A 24,157-nucleotide genomic window follows, 5' to 3' on the forward strand; every position below is an offset into this window, starting at 1 on the left:
ATGATGTACAAATTTTATATGTATCATCGACGAAAAAGTCAAATGTAAGTGATGGTTTATTCAAGGATGTCGATGATATAATATCTACTGATATATTTGATCACAATTATTTGTCGACTTTATGGTCACTTAGCACATATGTCGAGGAGGTGATCAAATACATCAGTGGATTTGTGATAAAAAAATTTTTAGGAAAAATTTGCCATGTTTGCTCTACTTTTTTAACGGCAGAGTCTACTGATTCTTTATTAATAAAGTCAAAATACACAATAATATAGGCAGTAGAGAGCAAATTATGTATCATACAAAACGGAATTAGGTAACAATTTAGAATAATTGAATCTGTAAGTACAATATAAATATTTCATGTAATGACAAATTTTAATATATTACTATTGGACGCAATCACGCATGTGTCGTGAATTGGTACGATTTCGAAAACATATAATCGAAAGAATTATATAATAGAATCGGAACATATAATAAAACAATGTAATCGCAAGAATGAAAAAACGAACGTTTCGAGCTCAATTTGAGTCTTCCTCAGCGTAAATTAATAAATATAATTAATAAATAGGATGTCGGTCGCAGTATAAATATATTCCAACTATAAATGAAAATAAATAAATAGATTATTAACAGTGTTTGAACAGCCTTCAAAGAATATTTTTTAAGATGTTAACCCAAGATGACAATTATTAAATGTAGCTATTATCCCAACAATAGTGACTCAATCGACCGCCAAACTACACTTTTACTTTAGTCAAAATTTGTCGAACACCCGAATAGAATATTGTTACATCGATTCAACTGACATTGTAATCGAGTTCGTTTTTTTATTCACATCATTTTTTAATCACATGCGTGATTGCGTCCAATAGTAATATATTAAAATTTGTCATTACATGAAATATTTATATTGTACTTACAGATTCAATTATTCTCAATTGTTACCTAATTCCGTTTTGTACAATACATAATTTGCTCTCTACTGCCTATATTATTGTGTATTTTGATCTTATTTATATTAATAAATTTAAAAAATAGAGGAAAATTAATTTTCCCATCTAAAGATGTAATAAAAATTGTTCGAAAAATTGTTCAAGTATGCGAAACTAGTGTTCGAGAAAATAATCACATTATTTTTAAGAAAAAAAATATTAAAAATTTTTTAACTGTAAAAGTATTTAAAATTGTTTGCCATTCCGTTTTTAATGACAGAACATGATATGCAGCAGGACTTTTTAAATAATCATAAATCTGAATTGATAAAAAATATTATTACAATTTATATTAATTTACGTTTATTCCACGAAGGCAGAAGCGCGACTTCAAGTCAACAAAAAAAGTATATTAGAAATAAATTTTCGAAACTGATACATTTTAAACATCAATAAAATAAACTTTATTATTCCTCATTGTGTGTATTATTGTGCTGTACTAGCTAAGATAGTAAGTAAGTGACTTGTATACTTAGAACATATATAAATATATATATATATATATTCACCAAATTACTATTGAGTGTAATTAATTTTATGAGAGATTTATTAAATATTTATATCTTTATTAATCTTTATTTACAGTTTTATAAAATATATTATAATGTACTTCAAATGTTGCACGAGACATTCTAAAATGTTCCTTAAATAAAAAAGCATCATATTAAGGAACAATAATTTCGCAATAATTTTGATTCCTGACCCTTTCACCACGTTGTCTCACTTGTAATTCTTCATATTCTGGTAATGGTTCCATAATTTCATCCAGCACATAACGCAAAGCGTTATTTCGATCATTTTCACCATCATCCATGGCAAATATGGCAATAATATCCAAATCATCTATTGCAGATGATAGAAGATAGTATTTCGTACTTGCCATAATAAATATACTGAGCAATGAGAAATAGATTATGCTAGGAACAGTGCAAGATCACGTGATATGCTATCGCTCAAATTCGTTCAGCAGACACAGGCTATTTCATTGATCACTCGCTTAACCACTTTGCAACTGTTGAGATTTGCTGAACACACCCAATGACCAACATTGTGATTGACCTTGATTTCGATTGACGATAGAGTTGTAGTTTCGAATGTACAATTATATGGTTCCACATGGATTTGTGACTTTTCGCCCGAAACGAGGTCCAATCCATATCATCCTGTGCTTTGGACACGTAACGAGGTCTATAATTATACTCTGCTTATACTTTTGATTATTCGCATGTTTATACCAGAAAATTTTATTTCGTATCAATCGAGACTGTGGTCAATCACAACGTGGTTAATATTAACATCAATTGCAACGTTGTCAATGTCAATGTAATCAATCGGGACCGTGGTCAATCGCAACGTGGTCAATTGGGACCGTGGTAAATATTAACGTGGTCAAACAGGTGTCACTTTATTTTAGTCACAAAAAAGAGGATAAAATTTGCCAAATATATTCACCTAAAATTTTTTTATCTCTAATTTTACTATTTTTACTTTTTGAGGATTAGGATAAGTGAACGTAGAAAAAAACACACTTTGAAGTGTGCTGTAGCGTTCTTTCTCCTTCACGTTTACTATGCGCACATGTACGCATACTATAACACATAAACATATACATCTACTCCCACCCTTTAAATAAAGACAAATACCTAGGTTTATACTTATGCTAATCTTATGTATGTTTATGAAAATTGGAGACAAAATAATTGTAGACAGATAATAATATTTTATTCCAAAAATACTATTAAATAAAATATTTTTCGCTCATGTTAGAGTTTTCACCGATTAACTTTTTGACAGATTAATCCAACATCATTAGATATACTTTATAAAGTTATATCAAGCACATGATCTATAAGAAGAGTCTATAATTAAGATATGAGAAAACATATAAGAACAATTTGTGTAAGTAATAATTAATTCTTTTTATTATATAAACTTTTGTTGTATTGATTATTTTCAAAAGATTAATACTATGTCTTCAGCAAAATAGCAGTTTACTTTGATCATTAATTACACAGGTCTGCATGATTTTTTGTGGTTTGGAAAACAAGAATAGTTTCTTGTAATATTTTGTGTGCTGAATATGAATCTGTAGTAAAAATACAAGTAAAAATATTCTATTAAATCAAGTTTATAAAAAAAAATGTTTGAATATTGAAACTCCCAAAAACACGTTTTAGAAGATTTTTAAAACTTTGTAGGTAATAAAGTAGATATGTTCTAGAGATTTCAAAAAAGACTTTAATTAATGCTTAAACATTGTACTTTAATATGAAAATATCGAGTCTTTTACCGCAAGCACCATCAAATTTCAGATGCGGTTTGTTTTTAAAAGTTGGTGTATACTTGTATAATAGAATAAAATATGATGATTGCTTTATTCTGGTCCATTGCAAAACCACTATCTTCTTAGCAATCAGTTTTTCAAAAAAATCTTTATTTCTTACAAATGGTTAAATAGTAATTATTTACACAAATCAAATAAATAATTTTTTACGAAATATGATTTTTTATTCTTATGTATTATATCCACTATTGAAATTTTTATAATAGTTTCACAGGGAGCAATCTTTCTACTTGACACTGCAACTATATTCACTTCTAGAAACAAAATATACTACAAATTCAATGATACCAATGCTAAAAAAATTTTACATTTTTATATTAAATTACAATGTTAAAGTTTTAATTTGAGTCTTTTCAAAATCTTTCGCAAATTAGATTCAAATTCAGCTACGAATTTTCAAAAATGGTCCAAAAGTATTTTTGAAATATTTTTATCACATTTTTCTTTTAATCTTATCATTAGAGCATTTTTCTTGCAAATTTGAATTCAGCTTACAAAAAACTAAGGAAACGACTCTTCTTTTCTGATCGCAAAAATAGTAAAATTTTGCTGATCTGTGTTATAAACAAAAATTAAACTGAATTTGGGAATGTGAGTTTCTTTTTTAAAAATAATAATTTATAGTTCTTAAAAAAACTAAATTAATAAGACTGACATCAAGAAAAAAAAGCGATAGAAATCAACGCAAAATGTAAGAGTGTAAATAAAAACAAGTTGTTTTAATAAAAAAAGTATTTATTTGAATGTTTGGCCCATCTTCGGACCATGTTCAGCAATACAACATACGAATATTACAATCATATAATACTTAAAAGTGCGCAGACACAAAAAAATATATTAAGTTTTTTACTGGCTCCAGATATTATAAACAAAAATATCGAATGCGTGCTCAAATGCACTTCCCAATGTAACGTTATAATGGCAAAACTGAAAGCAAAACAATAGGAACCAAGAAGAAACTCATTACAGATCTCAAAGGCAATATAAATTGTAACAAAGCGCACACAACCGTCGCTCAATACGTCAGACGCACATGTGAAAATGACAAAATTGGACACTATCTACAAGTCGTCGGTAATAAATTCAAATCTCCAAATAATTAAATAGAGAGAGAAAACTCAAAGCGCGAAATTTCTTAAACTTTTGATATATTTTCAACAATAGCCGTATGCATAATGTAAGCATTCTATATCTTCCTGTCGATTTAAACTATTTCTTTGACGTCTAATAAACATCATTTCTGACACAAGTCTCTTATTCAGAAAGGGCTTCCCATGATCCAAGATTTCTACATTATTCCAGTCAAATTCGTGATTATTCAATTTGTGATCCGTAACATATTTTTGTGTAGTGTTTCTGTTAATATCATTTTTATGTTCATTTTTTATTCTTGTTTTCAAAAGTTTGCTCGTCTGATCCATATATAAGACCTCGCAATCTTCGCATAAAATTTTGTATACACATTATTATGTAAAAAAATTGGATAAAACATTCTTATTGTAAGAGAGCTAATTTACGTAAGGTTATTTAGTCAAGAAATCACACAAACGACTGGCGTGAACGGTCTTATATTTCCGACATCTTGTCTCTACCTACAGGTCCGACATCATACCTCGTGGGCCCTACCTACTCTTACATTATATACTTGAATAAATGAACGTAATTTATTCATGCCCGTGTATGACATTTTTATATCCAGGTATCATCATGGATCACGAGACTTAACCGTTTGGAAAAATTCGATACGTATGGAATATTAAAATATAAAAATCAGGGGAATTAATCGCATTTACCTACAGTACCATTCCAATTATTATTTTGACTATTTACAAATAAGATTCTAAGTATATTTTAGAGCATATGTATCAAAAGTTAACGACAACGGATATCCATTTTCCTTAAAAATATTAATGACAAGCTCCAAATTCTTTAAAATTCTTTAGAAATATTGGATACGGCAGCCAAAACGCTTTATTAATCAGGCGGAACATTGTGCTTTTCTTGTGACAAAAAGAGTGACAAGATATAATTTCATAATTCAGATATCTTACCGAGAAAGTCGGTTTATGGAAACAAACATTATTTAAAATAAAAATAATATCAATTTAATCTACCGCCGGCTCCCTCCTCCGTCGTAAATTATAATTTTTGGTGCTATGCGTTAAATTAATTTAGTACCTCGACCTTCATCAAGAGGGAGTGTCCAAATTACCCACGTTCAGAATGGCCATCGTTAAATTTGACCACGTTAGAATTGGCCACGTTCGGAATGGCCACGTTCAAAATAGTCACGTTCGATTTGTCCACGTTCATTTTGCCTACGTTCGGAATAATCACATTCGTTTTGCACACGTTCGTAATGGCCACGTTCGGAATGACCACGTTTGGAATGGCCACGTTTGGAATAATCATGTTTGAAATGGCCATAATATGTGTTGTCTCTCGCTTCGCGCGGATAGTCGTAAACCTATTTGGAACCATATAATTACAGACCTTATTATGCATCCGAAACACAGGGCGATATGGTTGTCCCTCGCTTTGTGGCCTTTCGAACGTGGTCAAACGTGAGCAAAATAAACATGGTTATTCCAAACGTGGCAATTTGGAACTTTGTGCAATATTTTCCGTCGTCATTTCAAACGTGTGTAAAATAAACGTGGCCATTTCGAATGTGGGTAAATTCTATCCATTCTTATCCAGGACTGTTAACCCGACATCATCAACATATTGATCTAAATCGAAAAACTGAACGTAAGATCTTTGATCATTCTATTCCCCAAATCCTGCATAGTTAAATCGGTCATTCTAAAAAGCAACGGAGAGCACATGGGCGTCTTAAATGTTTATTGGTAAAAAATGCCATTAACTCTTTCCTTACCGCGTACGTGTCTGCGAGAAGCTTTCTCTGTACCGTGGACTTCGCTGCAAGTGCTCACTTTACAAATAGAGTGAAATATGTTTACATTCAACTGGCAACGCGTGTCACGCATTCATCTATAGTTTATATTGTCAAAATTGAACGTGTTAATCTTATAAAATAATGTATGTTAGGTTGATTAAAAACATAATTTTAATAGAATTAAAGTTAATAAATCAATTTAAGTAGAAGCAATGAAATAATAAAACTTTAATAAAAATCATCTATAACAATTAACACACAACTAATAATAACACAACTAACAACAACTAATCATATAATTTCGTATGATACACTTTAAAACAAGAAATAATGCATAAGTCTACATCACAATCTTCACATTGATATCTCGTTTCCTGTCTTTTATCATTCTTACTGTATAATCGACAAATCGTCGATTTCAGTTTTTTCTTGATGATTTGTAAATTGAGGGAAAATGTCTCTATGTTAGTTTTAATAGAATATTATTGTCTGTTTTGTTATTATGATGTGTTGAATTGTTATCATATTTTTTAAATATTTCTTTGATTAATTATAATTGAAAATGTGCCAATGATATAGGTTTTTCCGTTTTCTATTTGTAGAGGCAATAGGCGTTCCAGACACAAATATCCAACAAGTGGAAAAAATATTTGCGATACCATTTTAGATTTTTACATGTTGACTCGACAGTGCTGATCACCATGTCTGTTTTGTCTACTGTATCCATTGAAAAGTTATAGTCGATTACAGAGCAGACAGACTTTCAGATGGTTTCTTCCTTTCCGAGACATTTAGTTACTTCTGCAAATTGTGGTATATGCATTGTGAAAACCATATATACTTCCTTTTTATTAGCGCATTTCATCGCTAAAAGATTATTAAGTGACCTAAAGCACGCTTCTCCTTTTTTTAATCGTTCTTCCATCTTCGACATTCTTCTCACATTCGTCTTTTTCTTACAGTTTCGCATGCGTTCGTGGCATTTCTATGTAGCAGATTGAATAAGGTAGGACTGTAATACCAATTGTCTACAAAAACAGTGTGATCTTTTCCTAAATGTGGTTTTAGCAGAGATAATACTACTCTTTCTGATTTTTCAATATCTTTGTATTCCGCATTTATTGTAGTGTTTGAGTCAGTATAAATAATTATATTCTGTATATATCCCGTTTTACAATTATACAGAATGAATGTCTTTACTCCAAGTCTGTTCCTTTTCGAGGGAATGTATTGTTTGAATGATAATCTCCCTTTGTATAATAATAAACTTTGATCTATACATAACTTTTAGAAAGGTTGAAAAGATTCGTTAGACGATTTTCGTAGCATATCAATTACATTACATATTTTTCTCAAACGGTCACAACTATCTCCAAACTCATCATTGAACTGTAACATTTGTAATATAAAAAAATAACCATTCCTACTCATTACTTCACCGAAGCTATTGCTCCGCAAAATCTTTATCTTTACTTCAATATTTATATAAGGATAATTTTTTATTGCGTGTCATTAGCAAAGACAGAGAGAAAAAGCAATATAATTTATTTAGCGTCATTTCTTTTTGGACAGGATTATTTATATTATTGTTATTCTTCTTACAGCAATAGCTATTTGTTTTACTTACAATAAAATAAACAAATTCTTAAAAAAGAAAATTTAAAATAATCTATGATTCTTGATGATTTATTTACGTTTGCTTTAATTTCTGAATGTAGAGATGTGAATTCATGAATTTTTGGGTAAAAATTTTTGTTTAAAGTCCATATGATATCACAGGACGTGTTATTCTGAATTTCAGTTTCATTCATTTCTTCTGAGTCGGAACTAAGAATATTTAAGATAGTAAGTGTATAATAACAAGACGTAAACGAGCCAAATATCTATAATTTAAATTAAAATTGAGTAATTTAGTAAAAATGAAAGTATAAATATAAATATAAATATAATTTATTTAAGAATATTTATCCGTCTTCTTTTGTGAAATGGTAGAATAATTTTATTTTCATCATTCGATTCGTCTTCAGAATTGATTAATTTTCCGATTTTATTTCTTTTTAGATTTTTTGTAAACATCTTGAAGATCTAAAATATAATTTCTTTTATTTTTAAATGCTTTTTATTCTTATAATAAATAATTAACTTCAAACTTTAAAAAAATTACTTGATACTTTAATACCTTTTTTCCAAATTTTGTTAATAATTTCAACTGATAGACTCTTTATTATAATCTTTCTATAATAACAAATAAAAATTTCTTTATTTTATACAACACAACAAAGTAAAAGCCGTTGTTTTGTATAAAATAGAGAATTTCAATAATTATTGCAAGCGCCGCAAAATCAGTGCAAAATACCGAACTCGTTACGTGAATGCCGACTATAGACGGCGGTGATATCCACAGCTCGTTAAGCCCGTGTCACACTACGTATTGCGGACGCGGATCGAATTGAGATTGTGGATCGTGGATCAAAATTCAACTAATAGAGAGTCACCTATTCTGCAATTTGCAATCCGGATTTAAAGCTGCCTCGCCTTGATGGCTGAATTCCGATCCACCAATCCGCAATCTCAACCCAATCCGCGTCCGCAATATGTAGTGTAGCACGGGCTTTACGCGGACGTCGACTGAATAGTCGCCGTTGGTATTGAAAGGGTTAAATTTTAAAAAATGTCGAATTGAACACAAGCCGGACTGCCGCCAAAAATTCTTTACGCGGAATAGTATATAGAATGTTTTGCCGAATTTTTTACATAACAATGTGATGTACAAAATTGCATGTAAAAACTGTGATAACTCGTAATGTCGGTCAGACTTTGAAAACAAGAATTAATGAACATAAAAATCATATTAACAGAAATTTAAATGCAGACCCTTTTTCGAGTAAGAGAAAGTAAAAGTTGTGTCGGAAGTGCTTTTATTAGACACCAAAAAAATTTCAATTGATAGGAAGATACAGAATGCTTACATTATGCATATGCGAGATTGTTTCGCGATAACTGATTCTCTCGAAAGAGAGAAAGAGAGACGGCGTGCGGCACATGTGCGACAAATGACACCACAAAAAAAATAATAAGATAAAAATTCTTAATTAACACGACATATTTATTATACACAAGGACCGAATGGAATCCGTAACACGTTTCCGTTAGTAAAATTATCACAGATCCGAAACAACGATCGCTGAGTCATAATTCGTCGGTAACAAAAGTGTGACGATATCGCACTGGTTACTTCGTCCTTGAAATGAGCGAGCTCTCCATATACCACCGTGTAATGTCCGTAAGGTTATGCACTCGCACACTATCGGTCTGTTCTTCACAAGAATGTTTGATTCGCTATGATATCTCGCAAGCGGGAACGAAAGCCGGGGGTTAGGAGAGCTTGTGGTCGCCACAAAATACCGAACACGATCCTTCGCGAGAGTTTTCACGTAGCGGAGGCAATGATAGCGTGATCGACCTGCGAATTGTTGATAACGTATGCGGTATTATTTTGACGTTAATGCGCTAAACGACTATCCCATTTGGCAACGTAGATAACTCACAAAACTTGTAAGTTGAGCAGAGATCGGTGTCAACATAGACTTCGTGATGCGCGTCTATTATTTTCGGTGCTCAGTCTTGTTCTATCGAGCGAAAGCACCGGAGAAGAAAACAGAAGCTCTTTGATCATCGATTGTGTCAGTCAATCGATGATTGACACAGTAGTACCCCGCAATGATAGGCTAATCGCGAGAGTATGCATGGCTCTATTATCACGGTACGACATATCATTACGTACGGTAAGGTGCTGATTAGCAAGGATTCGAAGGGCGCAGACGGATGGCGTTATCGATCTGATATCGATCCGTCTTTACACTATCACCTGTCGTCGCGTCATGGTCCCGCACGGATTACATGATCAAATATGTAACAATTTTTCAAAATAACGCAACAATGTATATACGTCTATTATCGAAAATACGTTAAGAGTTTAAGAAACGCGCTTTGAGATGTTCTCTCTTTATTTAATTATTTAGATTACACTAAAAAAATGGCGATAGGAGCAAAAAAATTTTTATATACAATTAGTATAGTAGTTAATAAAAAGTCATTTAGGGTGCGTTCCGTTTCACGCATTGAACGCAAAGATCAAACTCGCTGCAAATGCTGCGCGCATTGATATCGTTTCGTTAATGCGCTTAATGCGCGCTTAGAAACGGAACGATTCACTATGCGTTTGATCATTTATGAATCAAAAATGAATGCTACCATGAATGATCAGAAATTATTAGCTAACGCATTATTATTAATATATAATTATTTTAATAACGAAATTATCAGTAATAGTGAATCTAGTGAAAACGAAGATGAAGATAATTTTAAATTCAGAACTAGAAATACTATATGCAATATTATTTGTTAATGAAATGCGTGGAGAGGTATTTGTGGAAAAACAGATTATGTAGAGCGAGTTATTCTTGATTATTCAAGAATAGTATTTAAGAATAATAAATAAATAATAGTATTTAGAGGCAACACACCATAGGAAGACTTTTGTTTTCCGCGGGCACATTAACTTGCACATCAAACGTTTCACGTTTGAGCTGTGGTAGCAGAGTTGATGCGCGAGAAGTGGTGGGGGTTTAGGAAATTCTGTGCGCTATCAATGCGCGCATTGATTGAAATGGAACGATTCTCTATGTTATCTATGCGCATTATGCGTGAAACGGAACGCATCCTTAATAGTTACATCAAAAAAGAAAATACAAATTCTTAATCTAATGAATGTGACGAAATTACTTTAACTATAACTAATATGTATGCTGTTACGTGCTGAACGCGACGTAATGAATAAAAAGATGCAGTTATCTGGTTATAAGACTTTATTAGGCACAATGTTACACGTCGAAGGTGTTCTCTCTGAGACTGACGACTTCGAACTACTGAATAATTGTGAAACTAACTATAAAATACAAGAAAGGTCTTTTGTGGAGGTTGAACAAAATTTCGGAATCCGTGAAAATAACGACCAATAATCGAATATGTTTTAATTTCGAAAGTGATGATTGGAGCGTGTTTCGAAAGTAATAAAAAAAGGAAAAAGGTAAAGAGTAAATATGTGTATATATTATCTCCTGGATCTTCCTATCGGTTCGTAGGTCGGGAAATTTGAGGAAATAATAAAAAAGGTTCGTTGGTTTTAGTTTAGACGTTATTTGTTGATTTTAGTTTAGGAACGAAAATCATAAATGTTTAGGCGTTATTTGTTGGTTTTAGTTTAGGAACGGAAATCATAAATGTTTAGGCGTTATTTGTTGGTTTTAGTTTAGGAACGGAAATCGTAAATGTTTAGGAATGCGAGTTGCGGCACGTAACAATGCGCAAACGTTTTCTGTCTCAATTTTTTAGAGATTTGAGTTTATTACTGGTGACTTGTAGACAGCGTCAAACTTTGTTGTTTTTAGTAGTCCGACGCGTTGAGTGACAAATGTGTGCGCTTTATCATAATTATATATTGCGTTTCTGTGATGTTTCTTTCTGATTCTTATTATTTTGCTTTCAATTTTGTCATTATAGCGTTATATTGGGAAGTACATTTGAGCACGCATTCGATATTTTTGTTTGTAATGTCTGGAGCTGGTAAGAAACTTAATATATTTTGTGTGTCTGCGTATTTTTGAGTGTTATATTATTATAATATTCTTATGTTGTATTGCTAAAGATGGTCCAAAGATGGGCCAAAACATTTAAATTAAGACGTTTTTTTATTTAAAAAACTTGTTTTTATTTGCATTCTTACATTTTACGTTGACTTTTATTGCTTTTCTTCTTGATATTATTAGTTTCTTTTTTGATGCCACAAAAACATACTTTTACGAAATTACAGTCTTCCAAAAATTATGACATTCCACATGCTAAAACTTTAACTTGTCTATAAAAAAAGCAATTTCTTTATATGAAATCATTAAAATTGTCTTCCTTTATCTTACAAATTATAAAAAAGTATCATATGAAATATATAATTATATATAAAATCATATTTACAAAATTTGAAGTAAATTTTAATCTTCTAAAAAAATATTTTTACAAACAAGCAACTAGAAACTTGGCGAATAACAGCCAAACGCGGAAGCACATCTTTTTCTTGGTGTATTTACCAAGATTTATTTAATTCTTATTTTGAGAATTACTCTTCGCCCCGATATTTTAATCGTCTGCTCTCTTTAGGGGGGTAAAGAGGGGGGTTTATAAAATTCTCAAAAATGAGAATGAATTCTTAAAAAAATCTTGGTAAATACACCAAAAAAATATGTGCCTTGTGCACTTATCAATTTCGTAGAAAAATTATTTTTCTGCGAAATTGACGTATTAACATCCGCGTTTGGCTCTTATTCGCCAAGTTTCTAGTTGCTTGTTTGTAAACATTAAGAGCCTTATATTCGTAGTATTAAATATTTTTATTATATTTTGTAAAAAAATAAGTCATACCATAATGCGCTAAATTTGTAGAGTTTTCCAATTTGGGCATCAATCCGATGATACAGCTTCTCCAAAGACCCGTGTGTTTATAAATCAATCTTCTCCCAATTTTACCGGCACCTCCCAAAGGTAAACCTTGATTATCTGGTGATTCTAGTGTGAACCAATAATCAGTTCCTATAGCCACGGACCATATGCATATTGACAGTCCAACAAGAGCAGTACAACCCAGAAGAATTCGTCTTTCAAAAATAACCTAGAAAAATGTTAATATATCAATATTTATATATTTCTTTTATTTTAAACTACTATATATGTGTGTGTGTGTGTGTGTATGTGTGTGTGCGCGTGCGTGTGTGCGCGTGCGTGCGTGCGTGCGTGTGTGCGTGCGTGCGTGCGTGCGTGTGCACGTGCGTGCGTGTGTACATTTTTATATTGTAAATTATTATGTGAAAAGATTTTAATTTATATCTCATGATTGTTTTTTAGTTAAACTTATTTTTTAATTTAAATATAAATTTGTGTCTTAACTTTTTCTTAGATCTCTATTAATTTTGTCATAATATTTTGTCATATATTTCAAAAAATTTAAGATATTTCCAAGATGTTTCGTGTTATGTGAGTTTATTTACAAATATCAATATTTCTTTAAAGCATTTACACATACACATATATATATGTATATATATATATATATATATATATATGTGTGTGCCATTGCTTCGCGGTTAGGTTACCAGGGGCATTGACGAGAAGCGTTGATAAGAACAATAGATTAGCGATTATTATTTAGCGACCGGCCTAGCGGTGGACCGTCCTTCTCGCCATCTTTTTTGCAGCAGGCTGATACTCGCGCCGGATTTGCCGATATTTGTAAATTAATTTCACAATAATTATTCTGAAAATCGCAAAATGGTACAGGACTTTTCTATTCCATTTAACCCGCTCTACCCGCTCACGAGCGTTGGCTCGTTAGTTATGAGAGACCCTGTATATACATATATACTGGGTGTCCCAGAACAACCTTCCGTCCGTAAAATGACGTATTCCTGACACAACTTTAAGACAATTTTTCCTTTACCAAAATTTAATTTGAAGCGTAGTTCTTGAGTTATAAGCAAAAATAGTTAGTAAATCACATCGAGTACAGAAGGCAGGCAGAAGCGGCGCGACGCACCGCGAGCGCGGTCGCAGTTTACCGTCCGATGAGTGATTACCGTCGCATGAGTCTCTAACTATTTTATCTTATAACATAAAATTATGCTTTAAATAAAATTTTGGTAAAGAAGAAAATGTATTATAATTACGTCAGGAATAAGTGTTCCTTAAAATAACGTTACTTTAATGACCAAAAGTTGTTCCAGATCGCCGGCCGTCGGACGCTGCAATCAGCTGATTGCTACACGCGATTGTTACACTCTTCACCCCGAGATGTGAAGGTCTTCCGTTTCTGGACGGTCGGAACAAGAGTGATTTTGTTCGGTGCAGTTTCGATTGTCGAGAACGCTCGACCGAAGCGGAGTACTCTCCACTCGCAAATCGTTTCTGCGTCGATATCACAAAGGATAATCGCGGAAGCGCCGAGAACTCTCGGCAGTGGTGGAGCACACTGTACCGCTGTTGCTTTCTAGATTTTCTGGATTCTGGTATGTTCTCTAAGGCGAAACCCGTCTCGGAGAACTGGATTCGAAGATCTGGTCTCGATCACGGCGTGTTTGCTGGTTTTATATCGTGCGAATTCCCCTTCCTCTAAGACAATCACGTTTGCTATTTTTGAAAATAAAAATTTGCCTCGGTCGGACGTCTCCGTGCTCGGTCGTCGGAGTTCGGTTTCTCGACGGGCTTCGAGACCGCGTCTCGTGCTTGGGTGTTTTCGGGTTCGGTCGGTCGGTATCTGAGCGGGACTTACAAGGAGAGGGCGCGAATTTCGGGTCACCGATTTTGATGGGAATTTTTTTAAATATAATACTCTATTAGAAAAGTACTTGAGTAAAGGGATAGGGCGCAACCCTCAGCCGTTTTCGAGAAAATTTATTTTAAAAAAATACGATATTCCTTTTCTACCCGTGACTTTATACTACTAAACGTAAAGGCGGCGTAGCTCGGGTTTTTCGGTCCGTATGTATCACGCTGCGAACTAAGGTTTGATTCCCGTCTCTCCGATTTTTTTCTCGTTTTTTTAATTATTTTTTTTTAATGTATAATTTTACCGTTTTATCTACCACAAATATTTATTTATCTAAAAACAAATTAATTTGTTTTTAGATAAATAAACATTTGTGGTAAGATGTTGTAAAAAAAAATGTCGATACATACTACAATTTTCGTATTATACATATGTCATCTATACATATGTCGTCTACTATAAAAAATAAAATTTTTTTATTGGGTATTTTATCGGTTTGAAAATAATTTTAATGAGATTTTTGTGATTAAAGTAATACCAAACACAACATAAATTGAATATTTAATTAGAAAGATATTCGTAATTACGATTATTGATTAATTAAAAATTATCCGATTTATGTCGTGTTTGGTGTCATTTTAATCGAAAAAATCTCATTAATCCATTAAAATTATTTTCAAATCGACAAAATGCGAAATAAAAAAGTTTTATTTTCTATAGTAAGATAATTTATGATACGAAAAACAATGGATAAAGGAATGCTCGCGAACAAGACAACTTTTTGATGTTGTTCATGTTGCTTATTCCTTATTCGTTTCTCTCTCTCGCTTTCGACGGTTCACCAGTCTCGTGGAGATCTTATCTTATCTATAATATAAACATCTTATTGAATAAAAACTAAAACTTTTATTTCGCATTTTGTCGATTTGAAAATAATTTTAATGGATTAATGAGATTTTTCCGATTAAAATGACACCAAACACAACATAAATCGGATAATTTTTAATGAATCACACACACACACATACACACACACTTTGTTACACACGCGCGCGCGCGTGTGTGTAAAGAGTAACAGATAATAACATTTAAAACATTTGTAAAAGAAAAATACCAAAACAAATAAATATTGCCATAAGCATTGAGGCGGATACAGATAAGGCGCGCGTATATAACGATATAAAGTTATTTTTGAAAAATGGGTTTTCAAAATACAACTTTATTATATATGGTTGAATTTGTCGTTAAATATACTATAAGTTTTGCTATAAGACAAATTTTCAAAAATTAAGGATGGGGAGGGGGATTTCGAAAAATCTGATTGCACAGTTTTAAAAACCATAAAACTTTTATCGTAAACTTTTTTTATATCTCTTACCGTTTCGACAATATTCGCTCAAAAAAATAAAAACTAATTTTTTTCAAGGGGGCGTTTCATCCCCTTAATGACCGTATGGGCACGTATAAAAAAATATGTGTCTCTTATGTTGACCTAAATTACAAAATATTTAAAATTCATTAAAATCAAAGATTTACAGTTGGAGAGGTTCCCTTGTCAGAACAATTCCCCGAATAATATATGTAAGTAGCAAGAAAATCGGAGAGGTGTTACCTTTTATGCATTTTTACCTAAAAATTAAATAAAAAATTAAATAATTAAGAAAATTAAAAACAGAAAAAAGGTAAAAAAAATTAAAAATAGAAAAAAGATAAAAAGAATTAAAAATAATGGAGACAGTAACCACCACGTTCTCGCCGTTGTCTCTGGATTTGACTAAGAGTGGTAAAATATGGTTTCAATTTCATCGGTTGAAACAATTTTTCACTAGCTATCTTGTATCAATTATTTTTCAATTTGAATTTTTTCTATTTTGGCAGTGTGTTTCAGATATTAATTATAAATAAAAAACCCTTTGTAGTACATCTGATTCATAATTTTGGTGTAATATCCGAATATTTGGCTTTTACAAGGAAATTCGATATAAACTCAAAAAATCAATGTTCCCATTTCTGGGATGTAGGACTATTTTTTCCTATTCATGCAGGTCCTAAACAACAACTTTTTACGGTGAAACTAAAGTTCCGTAGGGGGGCCAAAAATCGGCTTTTTTTAACACCCTCCTTTCAAACGAATGAATATTTTGGAGACTTTTGTATATCGTCCAACAACCACCCCGTGGTGCGTATCGGATAATGCTAATGTTGGCGACAACAGGCACAAAAATGTGTAGGTCACTTTGATACGTCAGTCCGCGAAGAAAAATCGTATCGATCTCAATTTTCTTTTAATTTGCAAGGAAAAGTCCAAATTTTACAATGATTATTATGATACTTTTGAAAAAAATTTATTTCACTCCGTGGAGTGCGTCAAACTATGCAAATTTTCCGAGAACACGTTCTTACTTTTGAGAAGAAGGCGGGAGGGGGGGAAGGAAAAATTCAAAATCTGACAAATGCTTCTTAAAGTAGAGGCTTTAACCTACAAAATAAAAAAAAGTTTTTAAATAACACAATTTTTCGTAGAGTTGTGATTATCTGAAATTATGTGATGGTATAAATTTTTGTTACAATAATTTTGTTGTCCAGTGTATATATATCATAATATTATTTGCTGAACGTTTTTAATTAATAGTTTAATAATTATTGCGCAAATTATAAAATGGTACAGAACTTTTATGTTCTTTGACCATTAGTTTGACCTACTCTATCTGCCCTAGAGAGATCGAGCAGTAATTACCGGACACCCTGTATATTAAATGCATAATTTGAGTCTTATATATTTGTCGATAGATAGCGTTATCAGTACTATAATGTTTCACAGAGTATGTGACCTTAAACTATGTTTTATATGTATACGCAAAAGAAAATTTTTATTTATATACTTAAGATATAGGTTTAAAAACTTTTTGAACTTTTTGATATATAAGTTTTGAAATATATTCAACATGTAATTTGCATAAACTTTAAGTTTAACATATGTGTCAAACAAATAACTTAGAAGCTTTAAAATCGGAGCGACTAAAACAATAAGAGCTGAACGCGGATGGTAGTGCATTTATTTCACAGAAAATAATTTTTCTGCGAAACTGATAAGTGCATAAGGCATTTTTCTTATTGTTAGTGTATTTATTAAGATCTAATTATATTTATATTTTCATTTTTGAGAATTTTATAAATCCTTTTTTACTCTTCCCCTCCCTTCCCCAAAGAGACATAGGTGAGAAAAATATCGAGACGAAGTCGCTGAATCGGGAATTGAACCCAAGTCTTTTGCTTGCTAGGCGATTGCTCTTACCACTGAACTATTCAATCCCACACCGGTATCTCTCTCTATTTGTTTATAAATCTATTGAAAATCCGATCTTTTCAGCGCGGCGTAAGTTTAATAAGTTACTTAATAAGTAAGGCTCTTTAATGTCGACAAACGATAGACTCGGATTCAATTCCCGATTCAGCGACTTCGCCCCGATATTTTTCTCGCCTAAATCTCTTGAGAGGAAGGAAGTAAAGAGGAATTTATAAAATTCTCAAAAATGAAAATTTAAACATAATTAGATCTTGGTAAATATACCAAGAAAAATATGTGCTGTGTATTTATCAGTTTCGCAGAAAATAATTTTTCTGCGAAATCAGCGCACTACCATCCGCATTCGGCTCTTAGTCGCTCCGATTTTAAAGTTTCGTGTTTATAAATATTAAAGTGACTTATTTATCAAGTCATTTATTGTATAACTTAGAGCCATAAATTATATCATCAGATTTTAAACAAAAACGTTTCGTAAAATTTCGTAAAAAATCATTAGATTGATATTATTTACTTTGTAGAGAAGTACAATGTATGTACAGAATGAATTTTGCATATTTCATATATTTCGTATATTTCGTATATTTTGTATATTTTGTATATTTTGTATATTTCGTACTAATCATACTGTAAAACAAACGCATTAATTCAAACTACAGTTTATTAGTCAATATTACGTATAATATTACCCTTATGTATCATAACCATATTTTTTTACTTATAATATTAAACAAGAATGTTTATGACGATCAAAAAGTAATAAAAAAATATTTATTATTAGATAATATTTTAGAGATAATTGTCATTTTGTAATCATATTGCATCTTGCTTTTTTTTGACAGTCGTCCTTAAAACATACATAAATTTTAATTTTAATTTTTGTCTCTATTGTGAGATATACCGTGATTTATATTACAAATAGGGAAAGTCCATCATGCAAGAACTTTGGGACTCATTGATGTTAAATCTTACTTGAGCTCGCTGTCGCTTTTGATGATCGTTAACATGTTATGAACAATTTATTAGATATTCAAAAAGATAAAAGAGTTCATGAGATCGCTTTTGTTTTACTGATTATCCTTGACCAGTTGATATTTAAACGACACTTCTTACCAGTATTTAGTTTAAATGTAAAAGAACGATATACATATGCGCAAATTAAACTTCGATATGAGAGTGTTACGTCCCTGCTTCGCGTTTCTGCGTCGTACGGCCACTCGTTGCGGAAATGTTGCTACTCCTGCCGCCGTTCCTCGCGCAGCTGCTGCAGCTCAAGCAGAACGGCTTCCAGGGCATTCTCTGTCGATCCGTCTCTATAGGTGCCGTCCCCGTGGCATGAGAACGAGTTTTCACTGGCGTGTTCGTCGTCCTCACTCTTCTCGGAACACTACACGTTCGTTAAGACTATCGTGATCGACTTTGAATAATCCCGGACGAGCCCCCAAAATGTTGCGTCCGCGGAATGATATCGTTATTTCCAAACGCGCGCAACACAACTATTCGGCTTTCTCTTTTACACTCGCGCACATGCAATAAAAGGAGACTTTTTTAAGAAGGCAACAGTCTTTATAAGAACAATTATTACACAGAATATTAGAATCAAGCTCATCGAAATCTTTTTGTATCGAAATCTGGAACGAGACTCTTTCTTTTTTAAATAACCGTACAACGTAACAAGAGTTAGATAAAAAAAGTAAATTTTTTAACTAACTCCTTTATATTTTCATACAATTGAAGAAATATATGCTTTTATTTATGAAGACATAAAACTAATATAAAAATTATAACATTATCAGGAAAGTCAAACAAAAAATTTATTTCATAGAATAATATTTTAATAATAATATACCTCAAAAGCTTTTATTTCTTATTTATTGTATTAATTTCCTTCTAATAATTTGTAAACACGTACACTCACGCTTAGTATTAAAATACTGTGAAAACTTTAAAAACAAAAATTAAAATTAAATTATATTTTTCGTATGTCAAAAAAATCAAGATGCTAAATCGATTATAGAGTGACAATAATTTCTAAAATATGATCTAATGACAAGTAAATTTTTTATTAGTTTTATCGTCATAAACATTCTTACTTACAATAAGAATCATAACAATAATCTAAAGATAAACATAAACCACAAGGGAAATCGATACAACAGATAACATCACACGTGCTCGCCTAACAGATCACCCTTACATCTGCTTGCGATAAAATTCCAGAATATAACAACAAATGATAACTTGCGTCGACTATACCAAACTCTCCATTAGTTAAGATTAAATTTATAAACAAAGATCTATATCAATAAACGTAAGTCTCTGAGACTCGCTATCGAAAAGCAAATTCCTCCAAGTCTACCCTTACGGAAAAAATACTTAAATTTTGAATGTTTATACTTAATTTTCAGTGTAAACACTCAATTTTGAGAGTTTAAACTCCCAAATTTGAGTATATACACTTCAACTTTGAGTGTATACACTGAAAATTGAATGTTCCTACTGAAAATTGAGTATTTATAGTCAAACATTTGAGTATTTATACTCAAGATTGAGTGTTTATACTCAAAATTGAGTGTTTATACTCAAAATTGAGTGTTTATACTCAAAATTGAGTGTATACACTACAAAATTAAATGCGTACAGCCAATGACTAAATGTTACACTCAAATTGAGTGTAAACACAAAAATTTATTCTCAATACTTGAGTATGACACTCAATAGATGAGTGTAAACCCTAAATCATTGAGTATTATTCTTAAGATTGAGATAAATAATTATTTTTATGAGAAAACATTATTCAATAATTTTCATAAAAAAACATTATTCAATTTTATTTTTATTTAATGAACGCTTCTATTTAGTGTATATATGATATATTTTAATATTTTTATTTAATGGTCACAACGAACAATTAATTAACAAAAATGTTCATTGGTAGTGTATTATTCATTTGTGACCATTAAAGAATAGCTTAAACTAACATTTTCTTTCAGAGTACAGATTAAGTTCATTCATTGAACTGCATTTTCAATTTATTGTTACCCTCAACTTAAGTGTTATTCTCATATTGAGTGCTAATATGAGTGTTACTCCTAACTTTAGAGTAACACACAAATTAACTCTCAACCCAGATAGCACAAAATGTCCATTGGACGTCCAATTTTAATTTTTATTTAGTCCAAATGGATATAATATAAACGTTTTAAGAATATACATTATTGGACGTTCAAAATACATTTATATTTTGACATCTTAAAAATGTCCATTCTACGTATTTATAAAAAGAATTTTTGAGAATTCGTATAAAACTGTTATTAAAATTTTTTTTTTATATAATAAAGATACTCTTATTAAAGTGTTCGTCTAAATGGATAAATAACAATAGCGAATAAAAAACCAGACAACACGCGTGCGTGCGTGCGTGCGTGCGTGCGTGTGCGTGCGTGCGTGCGTGCGTGCGTGCGTGCGTGCGTGCGTGCGTGCGTGCGTGCGTGCGTGCGTGCGTGCGTGCGTGCGTGCGTGCGTGCGTGTGTGTGTGTGTATCTGTGTATTTCTTTTTATGTTACCGCAGATCATAATATTATATTGTACATTCTTCCTATTTTTGTGGTTACTTATGTATTATACCATATAAATAAACTAGACTTTGTGTTAATTAATATTTACTTACTGTAAAAAATACGTGTTTTTTTATACAAGACTTCAGAACGAACGAACGAATATAAAGAGTATTTTGTTATTGATATTCAAATGTTGTCGTTAAGCAATATTTAATCAATATAATATAAAATGAAACTAGTCAAATACAATCTTCATAAAGTTGGTAACAAGTACTAGGAATGCCATAAATCTTCATAAAGTTGGTAACAAGTGCTAAGAACACATTTTCTGTTTAATTTTTTAAATAAATTATAATTTTTAATTTAATAATTCATTTAATTAATTAACAACGTTCTTGCTTCCCTAATCCGAAATCACACAAAGTCCTGTCCTCTGTAACAAGGATTTAATTTCCTTACCTTTACAAAAAAGGATTATCGGACGAACGACTTATTGACATATTGTTAGTTAAAGGAATCTTCAAAGTCGTTGACAAGTCTAAGGCACTGTTCATTCCACTTAGAAGCATTTGAGACGATAAGTGAGTTCCAAGACTGATAAATCGCGTCCTTGCACAGATTCATCTTTCTCGAGTCTGAACATGACAAATTCATCAGTCTCTTCAGTTGTTGTACAATTCGTGTCATTCTTGTGGTTAACTAAAATCAATTGAATTATACGTCATATAAGTCATAATTGGTAGAGTATAAATTGTATTTTCGTAGCTAATTACATATAATTTCATTCAATATATACCTTCTTCCTTATTCATTTTTGCAGTGTTAATTCCTATTTCATTGCTGTTGCTGCCAGGACATTTAGCCTGCTTCCATATAATAACTGTAATTCGTTATAGAATAAGCACGTTGAAAGAGCTGCAATATTAACAATACATTATTAATTCTTTTGTATTTAAAATATGCTACTTTCAAATTTTTTAATTTCAATTTCATCTGTTCTGCAGTTTTCTCGTAACTCTTGCTTGCATTTCGGGTATCAGCAATACCTTTATATATTGATGTTTCTTTTCATCTATTATGTTTAAAATTCTTTTTTATCACTAATTCGAGAAATGTGCTTGTTTTATTTTCTGTCGAATTTGCGCCCTTCATTTTCACTTTTAAGTTATGAAAGATTTCAAAAGAAGAAAAAGTTACGAAGTAATAGTAGTATGTATGATCTGATATGATCCAAAACGAGCAGCGACTTTTGGAGAAATCTTTTGATATGCGCACCAACTTGGTCTGATACTCGTGATTAGATCAGAGCGCACTCAAACAAGCCATAAGCGTTTATACCGTGCGTATTAAACGATTTAGTATAGATATAGTACTTAGTACGCGTATTAAGTGCTCAGTGTAAACTAGGCCACTGATTTAAACTAATTTAACGGAAACTTTTGAATAAAACAGAAATTAGGTTAGGTATGAATAAAAAGACTCCGCAAAAACCTAGGTAAAATGGCTTCCGGTATATTTAGCTCTAACTTTACTATTTTGTAGTTTAAGTGATACTGATTAATATTTATCATTGCCGCGTCGCCCATGAATCATTTTTTTATAGGAGAGGTTAAAAGTTGATAATAGTGCTCTGCGGGTGAATATATGAGACCATAAATATTTATTTTATAATTCTACAATACGCAAAGGATTTTCTTGCCGCGACCTATTTCCAACATCATTGATAATATTAATGAATCTTATTCAGGGGTATTGAATATTTGGTTCGTGCCATACCTACCGAAGAAACCATAATACACTGGTTACATGTGCCGAGAATTCGAGCTCCCGATTTACATGTACAATAATAACCTTGTACTTGATTCTCTTAATTATTATTATCATCTTATTCAATGTCATTATAAGTTAATATGATCCATAATTGGTGTTTTATTGCATTACGGAATCGTGAATAGACTCTAACTCTTATCAATCCAGTTTGTGGTATTCTTTCTGCATCTCTTAGTATTTCAATTTAAAATTCTTTTGCGTTGTCCCTTTGCAGTTTGTCTTGTATATATGATGGAGCTAAATGAATTTGATATACCAATAGTTAACTTTCTCAGATCTGAAATCTAGTACAGGAAAGTCAGGTACATGTTCAGAATTCAGACGAATCCATTTCTTGTATACAAGTTGTCAACTTCTACCAGTGCTTGAATCACATTCGGTTTTCTTGTTCTTTAAAGAAATCGCTGAGCTAGATTAACATCAGTTCCTTCCATATTTATGAGAGGATAATACTTGTTAACTATAGTACCAGCAATGCGATAAAAATCGCTAATATTTGGAAGATGCTGAATTGACATTGAATTGTCAAAGAATTTAAAAATAGTTTTTATGTGGCCATTCCTAGCTTCCGCAATCCACCTTGTCTTTGTGACTAGGCCGCGACTCATTTGCTTTTTCTGTTGGAAGTTGTCACTCTCCTGATCGAAGAAACGTTGGCATTTTCTATCGAATACCATGACAAGCAAGTAACTGTGGAGTCTTGATACCCCCTATCTAATACCATGATGTCACTATTTCGAAACTATTTCTCTCATTCTCTTAGCATCTCTTTCAAACTCGTTTCGAAGAATCGCAACATCATTATTTTAACTGTCCGAAAAATATGGCTCTTGTATGTCCAGTATATA

At 31.7% G+C, this 24,157-nt stretch overlaps 1 protein-coding gene across 1 annotated transcript in view; it reads right to left on the bottom strand.

The window, feature by feature from the left end:
* Positions 1-24,157, bottom strand: part of LOC140674594 (transmembrane protein 114) — a 352,543-nt gene that overhangs the window by 216,887 nt on the left and 111,499 nt on the right. The window contains exon 3 of the mRNA XM_072908242.1: positions 12,719-12,965. Within this exon, the coding sequence (XP_072764343.1) occupies positions 12,719-12,965 (247 nt within the window). The remainder of the gene's footprint in view (positions 1-12,718; positions 12,966-24,157) is intronic.

Source organism: Anoplolepis gracilipes, chromosome 16, assembly GCF_047496725.1.
Source record: "Anoplolepis gracilipes chromosome 16, ASM4749672v1, whole genome shotgun sequence".
Taxonomy (NCBI): domain Eukaryota; kingdom Metazoa; phylum Arthropoda; class Insecta; order Hymenoptera; family Formicidae; genus Anoplolepis; species Anoplolepis gracilipes.